Source organism: Eptatretus burgeri, chromosome 2 (assembly GCF_056783735.1).
Source record: "Eptatretus burgeri isolate ZD-2024b chromosome 2, Ebu_testis_v1, whole genome shotgun sequence".
Classification (NCBI taxonomy): Eukaryota; Metazoa; Chordata; class Myxini; order Myxiniformes; family Myxinidae; genus Eptatretus; species Eptatretus burgeri.
This window is the reverse complement of record NC_140962.1, coordinates 32991627-33010784: the sequence shown is the minus strand read 5'-3', so window position 1 is coordinate 33010784 and position 19158 is coordinate 32991627. Positions and strand designations below refer to the sequence as shown.

Here is a 19158-nt window from a genome sequence, read left to right as displayed (position 1 = left end):
GGATTCGGACCATGCTGGATCAATGGAAGAAAAGACAAAAACGAGCAGGGAACATTCCTAAAAATGATTTATTACAATGGGCGAGGAAAGGTATGTGGCACGATCAATATTTATTGGGGTGTGTTTGTGCAGAGATAGGGGGGAGAGGTGTGGCGCAGCAAATAAACAAGCAACTTGCAAAAGGGGGACACAGAGCAGACTTAACGCGAAAATAATAATAATAATGATAACAATAACGATCTACTGCAGTCTTACTTAAGCAGACAGGCGCCAGGACGCGCGCGCGCGCGCACACACACACACACACACACACACACACACACACACACACACACACACACACACACACACACACACACACACACACACACACACACACACACACACACACACACACACACACACACACACACAACCCGATGAAGAGGGAGTATTGAAGGGAGAGGAGTTGAGGCTACGATCTCGGTTCCTTTGTACTTGATAGCACGACGCGCCACCAATATGTTTCGGGGTGCGGAACTCTGTGGTGCGGAACCCGACAGCTGGCGCGTCGTGCAGAGAGACGAGGGTGAGGCAAGAGAGGCGGAGTCCAGGCAGCAGGAGATGGGTCATGGTGATGTCGAGCAGAGACGAGAGGTGGAGTCCAGGCAGCAGGAGGTGGGTCGTGATGATTTTGAGCAGAGCGAGGAAAGGGCGAGGCCAGAACAAGAGGCAGAGTCTAGGCAGCAGGAGGCGGGTCGTGCAGAGAGATGAAAGAGAGGCGGAGTCAGGCAGCAGGAGGCAGGTTGTGGCGGTGTCGGCGAGGCGAGAGAGAGGTGGAGTCCAGGCAGGTCGAAGCGATGTCGAGCAGAGGCGAAAGAGAGGTGTAGTTAAGGCAGCAGGAGGCGGGTCATGGCAATGTCGAGCAGAGCAAGGCGAGGGCGAGGCCACAGCGAGAGAGGCGGAGTCCAGGCAGCAGGAGGCGGGTCGTGCAGCGAGACGAGGGTGAGGCCAGAGTGAGAGAGATGGAGTCCAGGCAGCAGGAGACGGGTCGTGGCGATGTCGAGCAGAGACGAGGACGAGGCAAGAGAGAGGCGGAGGGACCGCTTCAACACTTATAGGACCTGCAGCGTGGGGCGGGGGGGGCACCCCAAAGCGAAGCGTCGTCATCTGAATCGGGTGCTCAGATTGGCCCCGACCCCTCACGTGGCCCGCAAACTTTGGCCGGAAACCGCACCACTTCGTTTCCGGCAAGGTCATCTCGGACAGCGGAAATATTCTGCTCCGACCCCATGACATGACGACACGAATCGCCCACACCGAAATTGGCGCGTGAATCGTCGCACAAAAACGCCCAGGCCGTTCCCTGGTGACCGGCCAAGGGTCCCGCATACCCGCTCGGGTGTCCGACCAGCGCCGATCAACACGCCCGCTCCGCGCATGCCAACGTGGCCCGCACTGTACAACATTCCCCAGCTCGATCGCAGCTTCGCTGGCTGTGGAGACGAGAAGACATTCACCATCCGTGGGGAATCCGCTGCTGCCAGCGAGGGACGAAGGTACATCGTCATGGATAAATCCATGCATGTTTCACGAGCAGCGTACGTGTCTGCCTTCGAGCACATTCTATACAGTGCGCAGGGTTCGGCCATTATGCACGTGGCCAGCGCCCACGTCCGCACGACTCTGCTAGCGTGTGCAGGGGGTGAACACTGATATGTATCAGATATTTGGTTGAAAAGGAATGCGCCGCCTTTACTTCGCACACTCGTATCCCACCCAACGTGGCATGGAGTCGCCTTTATCGGCCTCCATACGCGTTTCGTGCAGTGTGGGCGTCGTGCTGGCTGTGTTTCCTGTGTTGTGAAAAACACCATTTGTGCAGCCTCTTCAGAGTTATTCATTCGCATGCCTTTTTAATGCAACCGACAATCTTCCCCAGATCATCGGAAGCTCAAGTCGATAATCCCGCACTGCCAAGTGCACCACTGTATGACTCGCGGCACACGTTGTGTTTAGGGCTCACTTGGGAACGAGGGCTCTGCACTGTTAATGCCCACGCATCATAATTTCCTCGCAGCGGCGCGCACGCGCTGGCCTCCCTGAGGACCCATCTCACAGCGAAGGCGCACGTGGGTCAGATTTACCTCAGGAATAATCAGACGAAAAGAAGAGTAGGGACAAAATGAAGAAAAAAATGATGTCAGCAAACCTAGCTATGAGATCATCGCAATGCACACCCCTGTTGTCCCGCTAGACAAAGGGAAGGGACTATCTACATGTATATTAATGGAATAACTGTCTTCGGACCACTATCTGTTGTATGCATGCGGTTCTGAGAACCGCAACAATATTATGGTCAAATGTGGTCACCCAGTTTACGTACATGAAGCAAAAACATGCCTGATGCTTTTGATGGGCTACCCTTCTATATATCCACACTTACCCTTGAAAACTCTGGCTAAAACCGAAATTACATTCAAAATCCTTCATTAAAAACACAAATTGCTCTTTCCTTTATTTGAGCAGTATTTTGGCAATAGTCACTCCTGAAAATAATTAAAATAACCCGGGTTTCGTAGATGAAGCAAAAACCTGCCTACTGTTTTTGTGCATGCATCATACTTCGTGGTTATATAGCTCGGAAAGTTCCAATTGCACTGGCTTATGGGCTGACACCAGAGGCCTGAAGCCTGAGGCCTAGGCATACTCTCTCTTTCACAAAATGGTGTACATTCAATTCTGTTTGACTGCCAAGCAGCCAGACAATTAAAAAAAAAACTCTCTCCTCTCTGGACAAGTGTGATCGGGACTAATTCAGAGACAAAGTATTGCTGAACTACAGGTTCATTTTCCGATTCATGTTCAGAATATATCATTCATTTGAAATTATGTTGTTCCTTAATCATAAACTGAAGTTTGGAGAGACAGATAGAAGTGAACCATTTGCTTCACCCCGTTTTGTCACTTCACATGTGTGGAGTAATGACCATACTTGATGGTGAAAGCTCGATTTGAATGCTTTTCCTGCTCACCTCCACTCACTCATTCCTCTTTTTCCCACCTGTGGAACCAACTTGCACATTCTCTTCAATTTTTCTTGATGTTCAAGATAGCTGTTTACCACCATCTCAGATCATTCCCTATCCAAAACCATGATCTCTACTCCCCCACCCACCCAATTAACTCCAACACTCCCCACCCCGAAGCCTGCCTGCCTCCTTCCAAATTTCCAGTTTTTCCTTCTGAAGAGTTTGCTTCTGTATCCATCACCCCCCACCCCTTACCTCTTATTTGTCCCCACACCCATACGTCTCAATCTCCCTCTATTTTGTCCTTCAGCCTTGCTGTTGGTGCTTCCTCCTTCTCTCTGCTGTTCCTTTTGTTCCGTTGCATCCTGATCCATTCAGTGGTCTAACTCTTCCACGAGCCTTGACTTTGTATCCAACCCTCCCCCCCAAAAAAAAAAACATTGTTTAATTGCTTTCAAGGTGAGTTGTGTGAAAAGGGTTGTCTGCAGGCATTCCATTGACTCTGCAATACATCAGCGATTCTTATTCCTAATCTGTTTATTGTCATTTTCTACCAGGCTGTTCCATCCTTGCTCGACTCTCTCACACCAGATGATGTGTGGACACTCGTTCAAGCAGAGGATGAACTCTCACGATGTGGACAGTTTGAGAGGGTCTTCCCAACCGTGTCTACGGTTCATTACCTGAGATTTTTAGAGATACCTCGTTACTACAATATCCTGCTGCACCAATGGGAGCTGCTGTACCATGCTGCCCGACACAAAGGCTGGTGTCTACTTTCTTTACTTGTTTATTTGTTTTCTTTGTTTGTGTTTTTTTTTTATTTGAGTGAGAGAAGAAGAAATGCTATCATCCACGAGTCTGCTTGTTCTTTCCTTCCCAGCTAAAATATTCCAACTACTGCTTTGAATTGCTGGAGGTTAAAGCTTTACATTTCTGATTTTAAATAAACTAGAGCGCCAACCTCTGCCAGGCTGAACAGTTTAGATTTTCGTTTCGGTCTGGATGCAAAGCCGGCCCTTCATTGGGAAACAATGTAATCGGACTGTTCTTGCCATCTAACCAACTCATCCACCAAGTTTTGTCATCTGTCCACAACTTTTTTGAAATATCATGCTATGGTGCCTATAGAAAGTCTCCACCCCCTTTCAAAATTTTCACCTTTTATTGCCTTATAGCCTGGACTTAAATGGCATGAAATCAGACTTTTTCCACATTTATTTACACATCGTAACCCACAACTTGCAAGTGAAAAACAAATTATGCAAATATTAGAGAATTAATTGAAAATATAAAACTGAAATATCTTGGTTTGATAAGTGTCCACCACCCTGAGTTAATAGTTGGTGTAAGCATCTTTGACAGCAAGTACAGCTGTGAATCGTTTGGGAGAGGTCTCTATCAACAGCATACTTTGATTAGGCAATATTTGCACATTCTTCTGTGTAAAACTGTTCAAGCTCGGTCAAGTTATGTGGGGAGTGTTGATGGACAGCAATCTTCAAGTCAAGCCACAGATTTTCGATTGGATTTAAGTCGGGGCTCTGACTCGGCCACTCAAGGACATTTATCTTCGTGTTCCTTAACAACTCCAGTGGAGCTTTGGCTGTGTGCTTTGGGTCGTTGTCGTGCTGAAAGATGAACTTCCATCCCAATTTCAGCTTTCTTGCAGAGGGCAGCAGGTTTTCTTTAGGATTTTTCTGTATTTTGCTCCATCCATTTTCCCAAGTGCCCCAGCCCCTGGGGAATAAGATGACTGATGAGAAACATCCCTATAACATGATGCTGCCACCACCATGCTTCACAGTCGAGATGGTGTTCTTTGGGTGATGTGCTGTGTTGGGTTTGTACCAAATGTAAAGTTTTGCATTTAGGCCAAAAAGTTCCATCCTGGTTTCGTCAGACTTCAAAACTTTTTGTCACATGTCTTCAGAATCTCGGGAGTGCTTTTTTTGCATACCTCAAACGGGACTCGAGGTGGGTTTTTTTGAGTAATGGCTTCCTTCTTGCCAACCTACCGCACAGGCCAGACTTAATAGAGTGTTTGGAATAGTGTTGTCACATGCTCACAGTGACCAGTATTTGCCATAAAGGCATGTAGGTAGCTCTTTCAAATTTGCCATAGGCCTCTTGGTGGCCTCTCTGATCAGTCTCCTCCTTACTTCTTCATCCAGTTTGGAGGGACGGCCTGATCTCGGCAGGGTCTTGGTGATACAATACACCTTCCACTTCTTAATGATTGTCTGACTGTGCTCCAAGGCCTTTGAAATATTTTTTTATGCCTTTCCCCTGATTTGTGCTTTTCCACAACTTTATCCCAGAGGTCTTTTTAAAGCTTCTTGGTGCTCATGGTTGAGCCTTTGCTGTGAAATGCATTACCCAGCAGAGGAAACCTCCAGGAACAGCTGATTTTATTCTGAAATAATCAATTGCTCCAATTTAACACAGGTGGAGGCCAATTAACTTGGTGTGTGATTTTGAAGGTGATTGGTTACACCTGAGTTAATTTACAATTGCCGTTACAAGGGGGTGGACACTTATCCAACCAAAATATTCTCGTTTATTATTTTTAATTAGTTTTCTGAAATTTGTAGAATTTGTTTTTCATTTGGAAGTTGTGGGTTATGATGTGGAAAAAGTCTGATTTAAGGAAATTTTATTCCAGGCTATAAGGCAACAAAAGTGAAAATTTTAGGAGATGTAGGCACTGTAAGTATCGTTTTTGGCCTCATCTCTCAATGGTGAAGAATCACTTTAAAATTTTCTTATCTGTATCTGGATCTTCACCAAAATCTAAACAATTCGTCCTTGTCACATCCTGAACCCGTCCACCAAATTTCGTCTGAATCCGTCCATAATTTTAGAGATATCCTGCTCAGACAGACAGACAGACAGACATACAGGGGTGAAAGCATAACCTCGGTCCAACTTCGGTGGCAGAGGAAGTAAGTACAAAAGATGATAATATGTCAAATAGTGTGCGCAAGCAGCTGACAATATGTTAAATCATGTGGACAAGCAGCTTTGATTTAACTGCAGAAACAATGACTGTTAAAGGAGAAATCACAAAGATGTAAAATACATTATAAGCAAGTAATTAGTCATACTGTACATAATTCAATAACTATTGTTATTGTCGTTCCGGGGAGTTTATGGGATGCCGTGTCCATCTGTCCATAAACATTTGCAACTTCTCAAACTACACGCAATTCCAATGAAACTTGACCACAACTTTCATTACTCGTGATGTACCAAAGTTTGTTCACAGCATAAAAAAAATAAAATTGGGGTCTAAGGGGTTTTACAGGGGTGAAGGGGGTTGCCCTCCAAAATAGATATTTGCTTTCTTCTCAGAAACTACACACATTTCTGATGAAACTTGACCACAACCTTCGCCACCCATGATTGCACCAAAGTTTGTTCATTACATTTGAAAAATTGAGACCATATCATTGCTTCATTGGTACATTTTGCTGATTCCGTCCCATGTTGACTTCCTCCTCAGTATCATGATTATACCAATTGAGCGCCCAGGGGTTTTGTTCCTATTTTTGTGTTTACTTGTGTGTTTAATTTTTTATTTATTTATTTATTTATTTGTACATCATACAAGGCTCATCTAAGCTGCTCACACATGGCTATACAGACAAATACACGCGACACAACACGACTGTTAGACGAGACAAACACAGCCAGAGTTTGTGGGAAATGCTATCACTTCTGGGGCACTGTGTACCAGCAACACCACAACAATGGTGCTGTTTCTCACCCCATTTGACTTGTATACACTCCTGAACCAATGGATGGAATGAGTTTAAAACAGGTGGGTGTACTTGAGGTGTGCATGGGATAGCTTTTGGACATGGTGGGTAGGACCCCACTCTCTTTCTGAATGTGTATCATACAGCACCACCTAGTAGAGTTGGGGACACGAGTTGGCCACTCGAACTTGAGACAATTTTTCGACTTGAGACTTTACTCGGACTTCATGAAATTGACTTGAGACTGCGACTTGGTGTCTTGGGACTTGCGAATTGCTTGCAACTTGCATGCAATTTGTGGTTATAATGATGTGTTCACAATATTCAGGAAATAATCGTTCAATCAACATTGAATTAACAGGGTTTAAAATGCATGGTAAATGATTTTTATGTTTAATGGTTTTTATGTTGAAATTTGATGGACAGGTTCAGTGTGTGACAACAAATTGTTTAGATTTTGGTGAAGATCCCGATCCAGATAAGAGAATTTTAAAGTGATTCTTCACCTTTCACAAGGTGACAGCCGTCCGGATCCGTGCGGAGGTGACAGCCGTCCGGATCCGTGCGGAGGTGACAGCCGTCCAGATCCGTGCGGAGATAGATTGATTCCGGGAGATGTGATGTCCACTTTATCAGCATATACATTGATGAATCACCCTGCCTGTGAAACAATGGGATGACAGTTTATGGCTGGGTCGGTATTCAAAAGGAGGCGACACAGATCGTGCATACCTCTTGGCTCTCCTGCCGTGATGCTAACAGGGGAGGAAAGGGAAAGGATTCCGGGAGATGACGTTCATTTTAATCGCACACACATTGATGAATCACCCTGCCTGTGAAATACTGGGATGACAGTTTATAGCTGGGTCAGGATTCAAACCCAGGGTACATAACTTAGAGCGAGTGTGTGTACCTCTCGGCCATCCTGCCGTGATGTTGATGAAATATTTAACTTTTTTTTTTTTGGTATTTTCTTAGGCCGAAGTAACGGGTCGTATAACGAAAGAATATTTCATAAAATGGGGGAATTGCACATTTTCAGTGAACCAGCTATCGCCCGATACACCGCAGAACAATGCGGGGTCAATGCAGGCGAGTGCCTCTTGAACGTTAAGGCGCTGTCACACCTTGACGATTTAGCCAGCAATGGCAACGTATAAAAATATGTAAAACGTTGGCGTACGCTGAAATTTTGATGTTTTTAAAAAAGTTTTGGTTGTATTCATAACGTGTTGGTCGTATGCATAACATATTAGTAACGGGCACAGAACATTTCGTTATCTTGTAGATAACTTATACGAACGAATGCTTAGCCTGTTGTCGGCGTTCACAACCTATGCCCAACGATAGTTTAACTTGGGCATAGTGCGCTGCACGTATCACCGACGAACTCGTGGCGTAGCCTGTTAAAAACCTGCCACACGCCGATTTAAATCATAACCGCCTGAAAATTGAAAGTGTCAACCACGCAGTCACACCTTGACGATTTAGCCAGCGTATGCCGACCTATGAAAAAATTGCCGAACGAAGCTGGCACACGTCGAATTCGTTATGGGTAAGTTGTGTATACGTTAAGAGCACACTTAAAAACGATGAAGTATGCTGTCATATTTCGTGGTACGTCTCTTACGTCGTGAAATTTCAAGCATGCTGAAAATTTTACGATGTACTTGCCGTATGGCTCGTACGTTCCGCTATGCTGGGAATAAGTTGGAGGCATGATATGCGATCGTTGACACACGTCGACACAAGTTCCTTGTCAGTTACTCATAAGTTGAAACACGTCGAGGTAATGTTTAGCATACCCGAAACTTATTTTCTCCGTCAAGGCACATTGAAGTGAAGTGAAGTGAATTGCCTCTTCAGTTTGCTCATGTCTTATTCTTAGTTCCTCCTCTGTGAAGGCATGTGACGAAATATGTGACTTTTTTTTTTTTTTTGTCTATCACGAATTTTAAAATATATTCGGACATTTGTTTTTAAGTTTTGATGTCGATGTGACAATATCCTCAAACAGAAAATATTCACAGAGGAGGAACTAAGAATAAGACATGAGCAAACTGAAGAGGCAATCGGACGTGACGTAATGGCACGTGACGAAATATCGGAAGTTGTTATTTTTTGTTTTTTTTAACGCTGCCAATACGCCATTATACGGTAGCTGTAAATGAGAAACACGTTCAGTAAGTTCTGTGGTCGTCCGGAAGACGTCAATCAAATACGTCTACATACATCAATATGCGCTGGAGGTACGTTTCACAGAGGTTCAAAGCACTTAACTCATAGGTTAGAAATAAGTTTTGGGTACGCTACTCATTAACTCGACGTGTTTCGACTTATGAGTAACTTACAAGTAATGTGTGTCAACAATCGCATAACGTGCCTACAACTTATGGCCAGCGTCGTGGAACGTGTGTGAGTCATACGCTGGCATACGTCGTAAAATTTCAAGCATGCTAAAATTTGAGGACAACCGCAAAGTACAACGATGAAAGCCAGTGTACTACGACGTATGGCAGTGTTTTTCAGCGTGCTCTTAACGTATACAAAACTTACCCATAACGTATTCGACGTGTTCCAGCGTTTTCGACAAATTTTTCATAAGTCAGCATACGCTGGCTAAATCGTCAAGGTGTGACAGCGTTTTAAGTCAAGTCGATCAACATGCAGTATTCAGTGACAGTGCGATTATTGTAGAGCGTTAACCAAGTGGCTTAAGCACTCCGACGAAACGGTTGATAAGGAACGGCTCGATTGGCAAGCGATAGCAATCTCTGAACCATCATATTTAACGCACCCTCCCAGAGATGCCCAAAATATTAAATATGTCCGAATTGGACAAATGAACACTTTTTTTTTTTTTTAGAAGTTGGAACTGCAGCTAAGTTCAATTTTGAATTGAATTACCGGCTCCGGTATGTTTGGGGTGGTGGGGGTGGTGGGGTGGTGGAACTGCTGCTAAAAAATATTATTAAATAAGGCTGTTAATTATCTTCAAAGGGGTGTTTTAATTAACCCAACATACAGTTTTCTTTCATGCACTTCCTTGGAGTTCCCTTGGTATGTATGCAAAGTTTCAGGCTGATAGGTTTCGTGATTTTGGAGTTATGGAGGACACGCACGCACGCACACACATTTATTTGTATAGATGTGGGACTTGACACAAGTTGAAGTAATACTGCAGTGACTTGAGACTTGTCTTCAAAGTCTTGAGACTTGTTGACTCAAGTAACTTGTTGACATCTCTGCCACCTAGTGGGAGCCGGTAATTCAATTCTCTGCATGAAAACCATAAACAACACAGGAGGGTGGTGAAGAGGAAATTGGCCTCCTGTATTGTATTGTATTGTATTGTTACAGCCAGGGGTTTGATGTTCGCCTCAAGAGGAAGTCCTCAGGTTTCTTCTGAACACCTGGTACTGAGGCCACCAACCCCAGATAACTCTGCAGTTCGGCTGATTAAGCAACCACGAATATCTATGAACCTCGTTAACCCTATTGGGGTTATCCGTCGAAGTCCATTTACCTGAGTAGGTGACTAAATCAACCAAGTTGCGTGCCCTCGGTACATATTCGCATTACTGCCGAGAGATGCAGTGAGTGTACGCTGGCAAGCGAGAGCAAATCATGTGGGATACAACTTCCCCTCAAACTGTTTGTTTCCTGTGTCGGACCAATGAAGGAAAGGACAACTGAGACAGATTTGAAAGAACAACCAACAACCAACAATCGATTGATTTACGCACGCACGCACGCACGCACGCACGCACGCACGCACGCACGCACGCACGCACGCACGCACGCACGCACACACACGCACACACACACATGCACACACACACGCACATACACATACACATACACACACAATCATAAAAGTGAGTATTTACAGGGAAAATGCATAGAACAGACTTAACTCTCACACGTATTCTTAGACAATATTGTTGTGGAAATGGGCCCTTAGTGGGTTATTAAATATAGGATTAGCCCAGATCCCCCCTTAAATGCATGTTTAGCCAGGTTATTTGGTAATCGGACGTTACGTGTGTGTTGGGAGGTGTAGCAGGCTGTCCATTGTTCATACAGTGGTGGTGTACCGAGAGGTGCCTTCTTCTTCCTCCCCCCTCCCCTCCTAACTAGCCCCCACCCAGTGCCCTGACAGTCAGTGAACAAGACGTGTCAGCAACACATTGGCGGAGAGCTGTTGCAAACTCGAACGATGGACCAATCACGGGTCCCCGGAGGCGGACCGAAAAGCAAAGGAAGGGACGGCTGTGTGAGTGCGATCTGCTTCATGAGGAGTGGTTTGGTCAGCTGTTTCTCCTCGGTTATGGATCCAGCCTGAGGTCATACACAGGTTCATCCTGAATCCAGTCATGGACCCTCTGACTGTCCTGACTCCCTGAATGGCTCGACACGTCTTTCATCCCATCGATCCGCCTGCGGAGCCCAACACCCGGATTGGCCTTGTCTGGTGTACAGGCCAGGCTTGGATTTGCATACAGGACCTTGTGAGAAACCAGCTGGATCATACCATAGATCTTTCTCTCTTGTGCCGTCGACCTTACAGGGGCTGGACACGCCGAGGCTGGTGCGTGAGCGGTGCGACAAAAGGACGTCGTCGCCATCTTGCCACGCGGTGTGCGTGGGCGGTGCCGACAAAAAGGAGGCCGTTGCCGCCATATTGCCATGCGGCGTCTTCGAGCTGGGCGGTTGAATCTGTTGACATCGGCTTCTCACGAGCCACATTCGTGCCTTCGACACTTTTCCTCTCGTCCATGAGGCATCATCAAGTAATCCGTGTCTTGTCTGCATGTGGCCAGGCCAAAGTTTTATTTCGCTAGGGCTCCCTTCGAAACCTGTATCCGTAGCTCCCTAGTTAAGAGCGGGTTATAGATGAATGATAACGTTCGTGAATGCTTTGCTTGTGTCATGTTTCCTCGATGGGTCCCCAATAAATCTGGCTGATTAATATGAAAGTTCGCCGACTTGAATTTATTTTTGCCATGTTGAGGAACAACGGCTTGATTTATATTTAAAACCAAATGGGCTATAGACTGGCAGACTTCGCTCGGTCTCTGACAAACCCAGTCTGTAGCCGGGATCTATATCCCCAACTGGTATGGCCCAGGTGTACTTTGGTATCGTGATCTGAGGCACGTGACCCGAGACCTGTGCCGAACTCGCCGGCGTTATAACCCCTGAGACGGCGGTGCTGTGAAGTGCCACCGAATCTATAACAATATTACTTGGATAAAAGACATTTGGCCATCATTCAATCCGGGAAGAAGACCAGAAGAAAGAAAAAAGCGGAGCATGGGGTCGATTCCTTCCATGACCTCACACAACCTAACAGGGCTGTGTCGGTCCAAATATACAAAGGTGGGGGGTTGGGGTGGGGTGGGGGGGGGCTGTGGAAGGATGGGAAAGATTGGTTGTGGAATGGCGATGCCATGCGATGGAATGCTCAGCTGCATCTCTGAGGCATCCAGCACCAGAAGGCAAGTCTTCTCCATCATCCCAGATATGGCAACGGCACGCCACTCTGTTTCTGCTGTGCACCCGGGACAAGATGCTCTACACGAACCAAGCCACGTTCTTGGCTTCCTATTCTGCTCTCCTCCTCTGCACTCTTCGCTCTTTTCTGCTCTTCATTGGACAAGCATTGACACGACTCTGTTCCGTCCACACTCTGGGCTTTCTTTTCTTCTCAGGATATCACTTTCTCGAGTCCCGTCTCGTGCGAGCCTCTTTGTCATTGATGCGCATCCGATGGGGCCGCGTCCACAATGCAGCTTGTGGAAAATGCTGCTGTCGCTGAGGATCCTTCAATGCAGCCCTCACGCCACCACTCGAGCGCAAAGATATGGAAGGTGTCCTCAGCATCTTCCTGCATAAAACTTCCTTTGTACGGCAAGTACTGTTTGTCCTGTTCGCATGCGAGAAGCGTCATACTTTATTGCATATGGGAAGAGCGTTCTACTTTGTTGTGAATGCAATCAGCAAATACAACCCATCGCTTTGTTGATGGGAACATAAAGTGTGGGAGGGGAGAGATAGGGGATGGAGGGGAGAGAGGAATAGAGGATGGAGGGGAGAGATAGGGGATGGAGGGGAGAGAGGAATAGCAGATGGAGGGGAAGGGTGGGGGAGGTAGGGGGGGGGAGGGGTAGGGGATGTAGGAGAGGGGAGGGGTAGGGGATGTAGGAGAGGGGAGGGATAGTGGATGGAGGAGAGGGGAGGGATAGTGGATGGAGGTGAGGGGAGGGATAGTGGATGGAGGTGAGGGGAGGGATAGTGGATGGAGGTGAGGGGAGGGATAGTGGATGGAGGTGAGGGGAGGGATAGGGGATGGAGGAGAGGGAGGGAGGGATAGGGGATGGAGGAGAGGGGAGGGAGGGATAGGGGATGGAGGAGAGGGGAGGGGAGGGATAGGGGATGGAGGGGAGGGGAAGGATAGGGGATGGAGAAGGGATAGGGGATGGAGGAGAGGGGAGGGATAGGGGATGGAGGAGAGGGGAGGGATAGGGGATGGAGGGGAGGAGAGGGATAGGGGGTGGTGAGGAGGGGAGGGATAGGGGGTGGTGGGATAGGGGTGGAGGTGAGGGGAGGGATAGGGGTGGAGGGGAGGGCAGGATTTGGGGATTGAGGAGGGGAGGATTTGGGGATTGAGGACGAGAGAGATAGTGGATGGAGGTGACGGGAGGGATAGTGGATGGAGGTGAGGAGAGGGATAGTGGATGCAGGTGAGGGGAGGGATAGTGGATGCAGGTGAGGGGAGGGATAGTGGATGCAGGTGAGGGGAGGGATAGTGGATGCAGGTGAGGGGAGGGATAGTGGTTGCAGGTGAGGGGAGGGATAGTGGATGCAGGTGAGGGGAGGGATAGTGGATGCAGGTGAGGGGAGGGATAGTGGATGGAGGTGAGGGGAGGGATAGTGGATGGAGGTGAGGGTAGGGATAGTGGATGGAGGTGAGGGGAGGGATAGTGGATGGAGGTGAGGGGAGGGATAGTGGATGGAGGTGAGGGGAGGGATAGGGTATGAAGGGGAGGATTGAGGGGTTGGGGGGAGGGGGATGGGGAGGGTGGAATTGAGAGAGGAGAAGGCAGGTGGAGAGAGCGATGCCTCACCAAACATCCCTATACACTCTGGGAGGTGGATGAGGGAGGGAGCAGAGAGGGGAAGTGTGGAGAGGGAGGAGGTTTGGGAGGAGGTAGGCATGAGGCAAGGGGTTCTTGACTTGCGTTTGGCAGTGCGACTTGTGAAAGGGGGGGGGTAGTAGAGGATTGAACGAAATGGGGTACGTTAAAACGGAACGCAGAGAGTGCTTGGCGATGTCCATGGAGGATGAAGAGGGGAGTGGTGTTGGAGGAGGTAAACATGAGGGAAGGGAAGGCAACTTGAGTAGGTGGCGTGACTGGCAGGGAATGGAAAGCAGCGGGAAGGGAAAGGTGATAAAACGTGCCCAACCGTGTGCGTGCGTGCGTGCGTGCGTGCGTGTGTGCGTGCGCGCGTGCGCGTGTAGTTACTGGCCGGGGGGTCGCCGCCAACCGACCGCTCTGAATGGAGCCGCAAGTCGAGTCGGCCCGACCGATCGCCCGGAATATAGATCGCCGCCCGGATAACTCCGGGCGATGGGTCCTTGTACAAGAACCGAAATGCGCCAATCGGCAGATCACGTGGGGTAGGGTCGATTGCCAATCTTCAATGTACCTAAATACCCACGTGATCCAACTACCGGGGTATTCCACCCTCGACGGAACTCGTACGGAACAAACCACCGAGGCGAGCTTGTCCGTGCGCGATTCCGAGCGGCGTAGTCGCCGAGAACCGTCGGTCCAAATGTCCCCCTATTACGGCAAACCAACGGCTTTCTAACTCCCAACACACAAAATGTTCAGTCAATGAGGGAATGGACGCAACGAACAGGTTTACATTTACACAAGGACATTTATTATAATGAAACACGTATGCAATTAAATAAGGCAACACGTATGCAATTATACAAGCAACAAAAGCACGACAAAAGAACTACAACCGTCGACTTATTATGTGCAGTCATTTACACTAAACAGCAGTTCCTACTTATTAGACGGGCCGACGGACACACGTGTGCCCGAGCGCGCGCGCGCGCACACACACACACACACACACACACACACACACACACACACACACACACACACACACACACACACACACACACACGAAACGGTGGCCGAGGCCTTTAATCACGAACTCCAGCTTGGAGGACAGGTGAGCTGAAACTCCTCGTGTGGTGAGCTGAAACTCCTTTCCACCTCGTGTGGTCTTCAACTTGTCAGGACCCAGGCTCCAACGAGAGCGAGCTGGATCCAATCGCCGCGATCCTTCCCGAGCTCCCGCGAATCCTCCCGCGCTTCTCAACACGTGCCGGTGAGATGAGGCGCCGATCCTTCCTGTAGATCGTCGCTTCCCCGAGGATCCAACTCCAAGAAGAGGCCAATGCGTCGCACCAAGTCGGGAAACAAAATGGAGAAAAAAAAGCTCCACGAACCAAGAAGAAGAGGAAGAAGCCGCCACTCGCAGCTCAAGCCGAACAACTGGCTCAAGTTCCTTCCAAAACAAAGCAGCAGCCAGAGCTCACTGAGCCAGCCAAAGCAAAAAGCTTCCGAAGGCCTCAAGCCAAGCAAGTCAAGCAGGACCCGATGGCCTGCTGAACGACTGCTCTCTCCGAAGCAAAAAGCTTACTCTTCCCACGGGATTCAGCACACGAACTCTGCACACGGGACTCAGAACGGGACTCTTCACGAACTCTGCCATGGGACTCCCCCAAACTCAGCCCACGAACTCAGCCCTACCATGGGACTCCCACACAAACTCAGCCCTACCACAGGATTCCCCCCGGGACTTTTTTTTGAGCAAAGAAAAGATGTCCTCTTTATCCTTTGCACCTTCCCCCGCACCCGGCGTGACTCATGCCCTCGTGATCCACCCCCCGCTCAACCGCGGGTGGGAGGGAGTTGTTGACATCACCGCAGGGTTCTTCTTCCTCTTCGCAGAAGAGGGGGGAGGGACGTCTCCATTGTTCGCTCCCGAACTAGTAAATCGCTCCGCAGCTCATCCAATCGATTTCAAAACATTTAAACAATGGAAGGTGAGCTATCGAGGGAATATGCACTTATCGACATAGCTGACAAAGGGAACCTGTATGTTGTGTGCAATTGAATTCCAAATTCCCCTCCCCTTTTTACAGACTCGTCCCGAGTCGTCAAATTTTTGTGTGACGAGCATGTGTAAGTTTTCCCCTAGTACGTTCTACCTTCAGATCCCTGAGTGCGACATTTCTTTATACGTGCCCAAAAATAAATAACCTAATGCGCTGCGTAACTAACAAACTCTCAGACTCATTCGGACAACTTAACTAAAATTGCCGGCGCTTAAACAAACATGCATGCGGGGGTTCACGTATTTACAATTTTCACTAAACTTAACCTTAACTTAACAATTTACACTAAACTATGGCCCAGGACTTGTAATCTGTGAAAGGGGAAAGTCATCGCAAAGTCTTTGGTGCAGGGGAATGGATGGAGATGGTTGCAAAACACAAAAAAAATGGACTGGATGCACAGGCTGCCTGCAGGGCAGTCCTCAATAAACTGGATGGTCCTGGCGCGCATGGTTATGGATCGACACAGGGGCAAACGCAAACAAGGGCTAGCAGGCATGGGGTCATGGCAGAGGCAGGCAACTCGGCATGGCAAGGTAAGCCCATGCAGAACAGGCAGCTGCAGCACAACAGGCCGGCAGGTGAAGCTGGCCGGCCTCTGGTGTGGTTCCATCAGGTCTGGAGGGAGTGCGGTGGTGCCGACCGCTCTGAAGGCGGGCTCGGACCTAGCCTACTGTCTCCCCCCACTCTATCGCCTTTGCCTGTCTCTGTCCATACCCACTCCCTTAATTTGCCACTCAACACAACAAAATTTTGCCCCTCTTTATTTTTATTTCCCTTTTATAATTGTCTCCCTAACCCCCTTTATTATCTTTGTCCAGCTCGCCTATCATGTCCACCTAGCCTACTCCCAACCCCTACGTTCCCTCTCTGGAGGGGAATGAGGAGAGACTAGCATCCTGTCTCGAGGCCCCACGAAGCCTCAGAATGGCCTCCTCAGAGTTCATCGATCTACCAAGGTGAGTCCAGCGGCCTACAACGAGCGAAGGGATGGCTGGTGCGAAGGGGTACATCTCCTATCTACCCTTACATTCATTAACCTGAAACTACCCCGGGGCTTTCCAAAAGCCGCTCACACTTTAAAACTATCGGTTCTAAAAACCATGATTCCTGTCGCTTGTGTTGGTGTCCATTATAAATTTGGGCCTTGCCCTCAAATTTTCATACGTGCCCTCGCACAATTTCCTGGCTGGGCAGTGTGGCTCAACTGGCAGGAACTCCCCCTCTGCCAAACTCCAATCATGGCACCCCCAGGCCTGCAGGCTACCTCCGAGCCTAGCTGCTCCCTACAACGCGGTGGGTTGCCCTCTCTGGCATTGCCCTCCTCAGATGCCCACGTGGCGTGTTGATGCCCCGGGTCCCTTTCCGAGGGTCGCCTGTGCCCACTACACTGCCCCCGTGGCATTCTGGCGCTCTGGGTCCCGTTTCCGACGGGTCGCCCGTGTCCACGACACTATCCCGGCCCCTCTTGGGCCCTTGGCCGACTTGTCCGGTGTCCAGGGTGCCCACTAAACAAATACTCAACTTTCCACAGACACGCTCCCAGCCGGTCCATGAACTCTTGCACCCCTCCAAACGGGTTTCGTGCCTTCTCTCGACACCAACAACAAAACGACCTCCTGTTCATAAATTTGAATAACCCACGAGCTAACATTAAACTGACCCCGGGGTCACTTGGGTGGGAATCACTCCTCACCCCAACCAGTCATTCGCACCATGCATACCACATTCGCTCCACTCGCACACTTGGGCCCACTGTCCCACACTCATTCCTCACACACTTTCCATTTCGCAACTCACACCAACACTCCACACTGCCATCCTTCAAACTAAATCCCCTGACTAACTCATGCTCCCTCGTCATCCCTTAAAACTCATGCACGTTCCATTTACTCTACGTTGCTAAGCTACGTCTCCACTACACATTTCCAGTCTGTCCGTGTTTCCAAAAATTCCATTTCCTAAATCTAAACTGAAATCCCTCTAACTAATCCATTCTACGGGCTCCATGAGGTACAACCCATGTTCCCATGAAGCCGGTCTCACTAACTCTAACCCATCCTCCTAACTAGTACTTCTTGTGCCCCCAAACAAGGGGGTCTTCCACCCCTTGCCTGGGACTCGTGTACTCGCAGCAAGGCTCTGCGAGCCTTGCGCCTCTGCGGGAGCGGCTGTTCCAGCTCCGGCTACTCCGATCGGCCCGGGGTGGAGTTGGTGATCCTGGGGGCCGTTGCTCTTCCCTGCGCGGGGCGTTTCAACGCCACTGCAGGTGGCCCTCCTTGCCACAGTTAAAACACTTTGCCTGGTAAGGTGTGTGCCTCCAGTACTCTGAATTATACCCCCTCTCGTTCCGAATTGGGGTACCCCCTGATGGCCCGACCGCTTCTCCCCCGATCTCTAGAGCCGACGGTCGATCAGGCCCTGGACTATCTTATCCAACCGCGCCTGGTCGCCCAGGGTCGCCCCGGCTCCCAGCGCACCGTCGTCCATGGGGCCCACCTGCCGGATTGCCACTGCATGTCGCCCAGCCCCTCCAGCCGGCAACCTTGATGCCTCCCAACGGGCTGCAGTGTCAGCCGCCTTCTGGAGGTTCTCCGGGCGCCATGTGGTCAGTATTGACGCGATATCGGTGCCCGCAAGCACCCGGACAAAATGGTCCAGGACGAGCTCCTCCCAGTACTCCGGCGCCATATTCACGTGTGCGATCCCCACCGCGCAGCGAATATCGTGCACCAATTCCCCCATCGTCTCATGGGGGTGTCGTTTGCGCCCACTGAGCTGAGCCCTTAACAAGCTCGCTCTGCCGTTCCATACCAAACCGGTTATTTAGGGCTGAATAGAGGTGTGCCAGTGTTGCCCCTTCCAAGGGTATCGTGGTTAAGACCTCGGATGCCGCACCGCACAGTGCCGCCTTGAGCTGTGCCATGCCCTGCACCTGGTCCCAGCCGTTTCCTCTGGCCATGCAGTCAAACTGGGCCAAATACGCCCTCAGGTCCGTCTTCCCATCATACGGAGGCAGTGGCACCTTCTGGCCTTTCGGGGTCCGAACCCCACCTCCCAGTCCCTGAGGACATGGAGGGACGGACCCCCCAGATTCCAATGGTGCCCTACTCCCGCAGAGCCCGAGCCATTCGCCCGGGGAGCTTACTACCCCTGTCTGCGTCGGTGCACACTCCGC

At 49.3% G+C, this 19158-nt stretch overlaps 1 protein-coding gene across 7 annotated transcripts in view; it reads left to right on the top strand.

Moving 5' to 3' along the window:
* Positions 1 to 19158, top strand: part of LOC147031766 (tubulin monoglutamylase TTLL4-like) — a 118027-nt gene that overhangs the window by 88424 nt on the left and 10445 nt on the right. For 4 of the 7 annotated variants that reach the window (XM_085867031.1, XM_085867015.1, XM_085867003.1 and 1 more), the window contains one exon: positions 3569 to 3776. In XM_085867031.1, the coding sequence (XP_085723157.1) occupies positions 3569 to 3776 (208 nt within the window). Of the gene's footprint in view, positions 1 to 3568; positions 3781 to 19158 lie in introns of all 7 variants that reach the window. The other 3 variants (XR_015054151.1, XR_015054152.1, XM_085867024.1) reach the window with 3 other exon arrangements.